The sequence below is a fragment of the Monodelphis domestica genome, chromosome 5 (assembly GCF_027887165.1).
Source record: "Monodelphis domestica isolate mMonDom1 chromosome 5, mMonDom1.pri, whole genome shotgun sequence".
Lineage (NCBI taxonomy): Eukaryota > Metazoa > Chordata > Mammalia > Didelphimorphia > Didelphidae > Monodelphis > Monodelphis domestica.
The window spans coordinates 25,389,377-25,397,013 of record NC_077231.1 but is presented as its reverse complement, the minus strand read 5'-3'; the positions used below and the strand labels follow the sequence as shown (position 1 = coordinate 25,397,013).

The window sequence follows — 7,637 nt, the reverse complement described above, 5'->3', positions numbered from 1 at the left end:
AACTGTGGGAGTAGAAACACCGAGGAAAAGCAACTGCCTGACTACAGCGGTTGAGGGGACATGACAGAGGAGAGACTCTAAACGAACACTCTAATGCAAATATTATCAACATAGCAATGGGTTCAAATCAAGAAAACATGTAATGCCCAGTGGACTTACGAGTCAGCTATGGGGGGTGGGGGTGAGGAAAAGAAAATGATCTATGTCTTTAATGAATAATGCTTGGAAATGATCAAATAAAATATTAAAAACAAAACAAAACAAAAACAAAACAAAAAATGTTGAAAATTGTTTATACAAAAAATGAAATAAATCAGAGCTTGTTAGATGAACTTGAACTGGGAAAATTAGGATCACTTACTCATGAGTCAATCCTTAAAGTGTTCCTGCTACAGGAGGGCTTGGGTCTATCTTCCCTTTCTCGTTTTTCTGAGCACTTTGCAATAGAGGAGAATTCCACCTCTAACCTTTGCTCCCAGAGCAGGCAGCTAACATAAATGGAAATTGTCTGCCTTCCAAAATTGGCTGATGGAACTTTCGTTCTTCCCAAACAACCCCTCCCCGGACCCTGCTTTGTACTTTAGCTACTTATCAGTTGGCAGAGTCTGCAAGTTCTAGTGTTGGTCTTGTCCTTCTCAAGCCAGATGTGCGGCCACCATCTCTCCCAAGGTAAAGAATCATGCCAGCTGGACACACACCTTTGGTGTGGACTCTAGCATTTAAAACTCAAGTGGCATAGTGGCTGAAGCCCTGAGCCCCAGATTTAAGGTGTTTCTTCTTCCAGAGGAAGACCCAGCTGAAAATGGTCTCTACTCTGCTCCTGAGTCTCCTGCTCTTGATTCCAGCTGCAGCAGGGACCGAATGGGTTGATGGTCAATGTCCAGCATGTGGGGTGCCTGGTTCAGATCCTGAGAGACAGAGGGAAATACTGCTCAATCTGGCAAAGCAAAATATCCTGGATAAACTGCACTTAACTCAACGCCCAACACTGATCCAGCCTGTGTCCAAAGCCACCCTGAGAACTGCACTTCGACGCCTCCACGGTCTCCAAGGAGGAAGGATTGTGCCTGGTAGCACTTTAGGGGGTTCTGGGACTGGAGTTGAGGAACAGGAGTATGAGATCATCAGTTTTGCTGAGACAGGTAGGTATGGGAACTGAAACACAAAACTCTTGTAGGAGTTGTCCCTTTATTAGTTTCAGCCCTCTCACTTCCTTCCCCAACCTTTCCCTTTTTCCTGTTGGGAATCCACCTATCACTCCCAAACTTGCCACCTCTCTTTCTCCAGCATTCTCCCTACTTTCTTCTGCCCCCTCTTTAGTCTGCCCATGTCCCTGGGCTCTTAAACAACCCTTAACTAAAGATCAGCCCTTTCTAGTTCCTACATCACTTGAGCAGGCAGAGTTAGGTGTATTAAATAACTTTGGGGGGTATGATGTGACTCTGAAGGAACACAAAGAAGCCAGATGATGAGAGGGTAAATAAAGTCATACACATACCTTAATGATCTTAGGAGTCTGTCTAGAAACCAGGAGACAGAGACCCCAAAGATGCCCACTCTAGCTGCCTGCTGACCCTGTTAAAATAGGGTATTGGGATCTTGACCACAATGAAGTAAAAATAGCTAGTTTTGGAGTTAGAAGAAGATCTGGGTGAAAGTTCCAGCTCTCCTATTTACTATCTATTTAACCTTGGGAAAAGTCACTTCACTTTTCTGATCTCGGATTCCAAATCTTTCAAATTAAGGAGTTGGATTACATGATCGTTACGGTTTCTTATAGGTCTGACAAATCATGGATGGGTAGTCTCAGTGTCCCACGATTTGCTAAATGGGTATAGGAGACTGGAATCAAAGAATTGGATTTAAAAGGAAGTATCCTAAATTTTTCAGAATCACAGTGTAGAATGTGAGGACAGAGGATATAAGAATCAAAAGGAAGAAAAAGGAAATGGGAGCCAGGGAGAAGCATTGTAGTTTGGGAAGTCACAGGGATTAGGAGTAAGGCAGTCAATTGTCACACCCTTTCCAGTAGCATTGGTGGCACTGATGTGATTATTGTTCCTAGAATATCAGTATAACTAACAACCACCAGGTGGCAAAGCTGGTTGAACTGTCAGTCACTGTTGAGTCAGGGGAATCGTCTGACCTATGGGGAAACTCTTCCTTCATCCCTCTGTAGGGATAGGGCTTATCTAAAAACTGCCTCCCCTTCTGGGGCATGGCTTTCCTTTCAAACCCATTGTACCTCCTAGGAGAAGAAAAATGGCGCCTGCCCATCTCTCGGTTTCTCTCTCACCCTGACTCTGTGGCTATACTGGCTTGAATCTATTACCAATATCCTCCTGGTGAGAGTCTCCTTTCTTTAAAACAAACCTAAGAAACCAGATAAAGAAAGCTCTATTAAATGATGAGCTCTGAACTCCCAGCCAGTTTGCATTAGCACACGCCGAATCGAGTTTACAAAAATCTCCTTAATTTATATGAGATGCACGTTAAAAAAAATGGAAAGCAACAGGGTAAGGAAGAAAGTACCTTGTAGAGGTCTAGATCATTTAGAAGGTAACTAGAAAAGGAATACGAGGGTTTCTCTAAGAATAGAAGGGATTACCCACTCCTGGGACAGAATCCATCCTGTCCCTCAGGAGCTATGATTTGGACAACTTTTCCTTCTAGCCAAGGCTCCCCTTGAGACTGCCTCAGTTCTTCAGCATGACTTATCTTTTAGCAATTGTTTCCCATTGCTTTTTAAAAAGCCCTTCCTTCTGTTTTAGAAGTGATACTATCCATTGGTTCCAAGGCAGAAGAACACTAAGGGCTAGGCAATGGGGAGTAAAGTGGCTTGCCTAGGAGTCACAAAGCAAGGCAGGGTCTGAGGCCAGTTTTGAAACCAGGACCCCCCTGTCTCTAGGCCTGGCCTTCTATCCACTGAGCTATTTAATTGCCCCTTCCCATTGCTTTTGGCCGGCATCTATAAGCTTGAGATGGCTTCCTGCTTCTTTTTCCCTCCAGCCCCTTTCCAAAGTCAGGGTCAAAGGTAGAAGGTAAGAGTTTTAATCCATCAGATCAGTTCCTTTCCCTAAATCTCTCTGCTCCTTTCAGTGTGGTTGAGGCTTAAGCCACAAGAGCAGGAATTGGAGGGGAAAGTAGTGGGGAGGGCAAGAGAGGGCAATATACTTGCACTAGGTTGGCCCAGATTTCCCAGTGGATTATTGGACGGAATAAGAATGGTCTGGGACCAGCTAGAGATAGTAAGTTAAATAAATTTTCACTCATCCACCCTTCAGAAGAGCTCAGCCCAAAGCTGGGTGACCCTGCCCCAAGGGCAGGAGCAGCAGAATCCGGGGACCTTGGGGATAGCATTTGTCAGGGGAGTCGTCTCTGTCCAACAAGATAGGGTTGGACAAAAGGTCAGGACGCTGCAAGGTGATTTCTGTACAAAATGATTGATTAGACTAGAGAAGCTCGAAGCTTTTTTCAGAAAGGGATTGGACACTTGGGGAGTTTCCCATCCTCCAAAGAGAAGAGAATAAAAGGCTGAGCTAGAGCAGAAGACCTCAGAGGGAAATGCCTGATGATTAGAGAGATCTGAGGACAAGGAGGATGAGTAGCAGAGAGGGAGGGAAGGAAGGAGAGAGCCAGAGATCAGGTCTTCTGAAGAAAAGACATTTATATAAAGCTTTAGCATTAATAAAGTTCTTTTTTGTTATCTCATTTGATCCTCACCTGGAATAAGTGAAGGAGGAAAACACACAGAAAGTTGGGTGAGAAAGGAAGGGCTGATTCTTTAATGGATCAGCAGGACAAGCACTGTTGATGACTGTTGCTCCCTATGTCTACAGGCTACTCTACCACCAACAGGACGGTGCTGGATTTCCAACTCTCCCCAGATCAAAGCAGTGGTAGCTTGGAGGTCCTCCAAGCCAGGCTGGGTTTCTTCTTGAAGATTCCTCCCAATGGCACATGGACTATGCACGTGAGGGTCCTGGGGCCTGGGCCCCGGGACACCAACCTCACTTTGACCACCCAACACCAGCTAGAGGTAGATGCCAGTGGCTGGCACCAGTTCCTCCTGGGGCCAGAGGCCCAGGCTGCTTATGGTCAAGGGCATCTGACCCTAGAATTGGAGGCCAAAGGCTGGGGAGCCCAGGGCCCAGTTTTCTTGGAAAAGGATGCCCATCAGCCTTTTATAGTAGCTCAGGTGAGAATAGGAGAAAAGCACCGGATTCATCGTCGAGGCATCGAGTGCCAAGGTGGGTCTCAGATGTGTTGTCGACAAGAGTTCTTTGTAGATTTCCGGGAGATTGGCTGGAATGACTGGATCATTCAACCTGAAGGTTATGCTATGAACTTCTGTACAGGGCAGTGCCCACTACATGTGGCAGGCATGCCAGGAATCGCTGCCTCTTTCCACACTGCTGTGCTTAACTTGCTCAAGGCTAATGGGGCCCCAGGAACAACTGGAGGAGGCTCCTGCTGTGTGCCTACTGCCCGCCGCCCTTTGTCCCTTCTCTACTATGACCGCGACAGCAACATTGTCAAGACTGACATCCCAGATATGGTGGTGGAGGCCTGTGGCTGCAGTTAATGTGTATAAAAGGGAAGGAGGACACGCAGAAGAGGACATTCACTTAGAGATTCCCTTCTCATCTCAGGCAGGTTGTTCACAAATTCTTCCACAACCCATAATGGGGAACCAAGGCATTTCTGGAAATCCTTCCACTCTCCCTCTGGACATTCTATTGAAGCATCTGGTAGCAGGGTAGACAGAGAGCACTGGACCTCAGCAAGACCGAGTTCAAAGCTGGCTTGTGTTTATAGTCTCCTCAACTATAAAATGGGAACAATAATAGTACCTATCTCACAGGATGGTTGCATGAATGAAATGAGATGTTTGCAAAAAAGTACCATAGTACTTGGTGCATAGCGGATGCTATAAAATGCTCATTCCCTTCTTTTCCCTTTCCACTCCCCAAGAGTCACCCTACTCCCCTTTCCACTCCCCAAGAGTCACCCTACTCCTCTTTCCACTCCCCAAGAGTCACCCTACTCCCCTTTCCACTCCCCAAGAGTCACCCTACTCCCCTTTCCACTCCCCAAGTGTCACCCTACTCCCCTTTCCACTCCCCAAGAGTCACCCTACTCCCTTCTTCCCAAGAGAGCTTAGAGTACAGATTCACAATCCCCTACAAATTCTGATTTTCTTCTGTTTCACTCAAAGCCCTCTCCAACTCACAGGTCTCATGGATGCCCCACCCTCATTTGAGGGACCCTCTTTCCTTATGTACCCAGACAAAAACCCTCACTTCTATCATGTGGTTCCCTTACTAGAAGGCTACTCTAATCTTCAGCTTATCTTGAAGCAGGAAACTCCTCTATCCTTACCTCAGGGACTTCCCCTCCACCCCGCTTCCAGGCAGAGATCATGATCCTGCCTCATTCACTGGTTGCCTAAGTGTCTCAGCAGAGGACCTCTGGCTCCGAAATGAGCTGATCCAGCTCCTTTCCTCCTTTCTGAGGGTGGGAAGGTAGGTACAGATGGACCTGGGATTCTGAAAAGTATACCTCCTTGGATCCACACACACAAATCTATATTTATCTATCAGACAGGCACATATTTCTCCTTACATATCTCCAACCTCCTCAAAATTCCTCCCAGTTGAAGTTCATCTCTTTCTCCTTGTCTATCCTTTCTTCCTTTCCCCTTCCATCCTCTCTTCCTTCCTACCAGCCTGCTTTCCCCCTCTCTATGCCTCTCCTGCCCTTTATCAATCCTTTCTCTAGGGCAAAGTCCACATTTGTGCTTTCTCCCATACACAGGATTTCCTCTCTTTCCTTTCTACCTACTCCCCAACAATCCTTCCTTCTCCCTGCTCCACTGGATCATCATTGATCTTATTCCTGGATACCAGTAAAAGCATTCACTCCCTTCCAGATTCACATCCCTACAATGGGCTGTTTTCCCACGATTTAGACCACCACTGGGTTCTGAGGAGTAAAGGGTGAGAGGGCGGTGAGACCCCCAAATAGGAAGAGCTAATAGTCAGGCACCTGCCACCTCCTCTTCCCTTTGTGATTTGGCCGAAGATATGGAAGGTTGCAGGCTAAGCGATTAATTGTTGGATGAGGGTCCATCGTGAATGCACATTGTGCTGGGTCTGGTTGCCCAGATGGGGTTCCTGAACCCCTGGGGGACCACCCAGCTGTTGCAAGAAGCCCAGCTCATGAAACAACTGGGGGAACAGAGAAGCCAACGTACCTTGTGAAGATGGACCCCTTTGTCTCCATACAACTATATCACAATTTTCCGTGTGTGTGTGTGTGTGTGTGTGTGTGTGTGTGTGTGTGTGTGTGTGTGTGCTATTGTGATGAATAAAACAGCAATGTTTTACTGGGCCAGGGTAGTTTTTGGTCATGGATTTTCTTGACCAGCAACACGATTATTATCTATGGGGTGCGAGTGGAGGGTCTGACAAATGTTTTGCCACTAAAAAGGGGTCCTCCTGGAGCTCAGAGAGGATGGAGTCAAATCACTGGCCAGGGAAGAAGCAAAGGGTTTGAGTCTAAGCTCTTCTCCCCTAGAGAAAACCTGAGATGAAGCAGGAGTCAGGTGAATGGACTTGAGAGTGGGAAAAGGAAGAGAGGCCTCAAGTGAAGCGGCAGATCCATTTATCTATGACCTTTGCCCTCCTTCCCCCACTAGCTCCTCCCCTTGGCTGGACAGCTCTGTTCTAAGAGGTCGATATAGTCTGGTGCCCAAGGTCGAGTTTGCGCAAAGCTGGATGTTGCCATTTGGGGAATGAATTGTCTGTGTTTGCTTAGCCAACAATCGCTTCCTGGGCAAGTGGGGGAGGGGGGATTGGAGGGAACCCCAGAAGAAATAGAAAGGGGCCCTCTAGGGTGTAGAATGTTTGGGGAAATGAGAACTCATGCTGGAACATCCAGATATTCTGGTGTCTTTTCCTATCTGAAAGTCCCCCTTGAGATGGATGTTTTTTGTTGGTTTTTTTTCCCCTGCCTGTCCCCTCCCCTTCCTGGCGGGGCTCTTCACTGGGATGTGATCTGAGGGTTCTCCTCCTTCAGCTTCCTAACCCCGGGCTTGATACCTGCTTCCCGACACCCAACAGCCTTCTCTTCTGGTGCTAGATTGTAGCCCCCCTGGATTCCTTCCCCACTTTTCCCCAGGCTAACCCATCCCTCAGTTGGTGAAGGGGCAGGCAGCGAGGCAGATGGCTAGGGTATTTATAAACCGGGAGCACTTCTTGGGAAAAGTGACTAAGATGCTGGGAAAGTATTTTTAACTGAGCTCTGACGTAAGTGTCAATGGACCAGACTAGGCACAGGAGAGATGGGGCGGCAGAGCTGGCAACTGGGGGCACTTGGTGGGGGTGGGGAGGGGATATGGGTCAGAGGCTACCCCCAGTTGCTTCTCATTACTCTCTCTGGCCCCTCTCCCAGCTCTGGGAACCAATATGTGCCCCTGGGCACCAACAAAGACAGATGTCACAGTCTTTTAGCAACATATTCTAGGACTCAAGGATGGAAAGAAGGGAGATGCAACCCCCCTGTCTCCTTTCTTCTCTTTACTCCAACCCAGAATAGTAGGAGGGGCGATGGGGAAAGAATTGGGGAGAGAGGAC

The 7,637-nt window shown here is 47.4% G+C and overlaps 1 protein-coding gene across 1 annotated transcript; it reads left to right on the top strand.

The window, feature by feature from the left end:
• The first annotated feature begins 587 nt into the window (after positions 1-587).
• Positions 588-6,843, top strand: INHBC (inhibin subunit beta C). The gene is made up of 3 exons (XM_056797788.1): positions 588-669; positions 785-1,142; positions 3,840-6,843. Exons 2-3 carry the CDS (start codon positions 803-805, stop codon positions 4,583-4,585), a joined length of 1,086 nt encoding a protein of 361 aa, XP_056653766.1. The 5' UTR covers positions 588-669; positions 785-802; the 3' UTR covers positions 4,586-6,843.
• Positions 6,844-7,637: the final 794 nt, after the last annotated feature.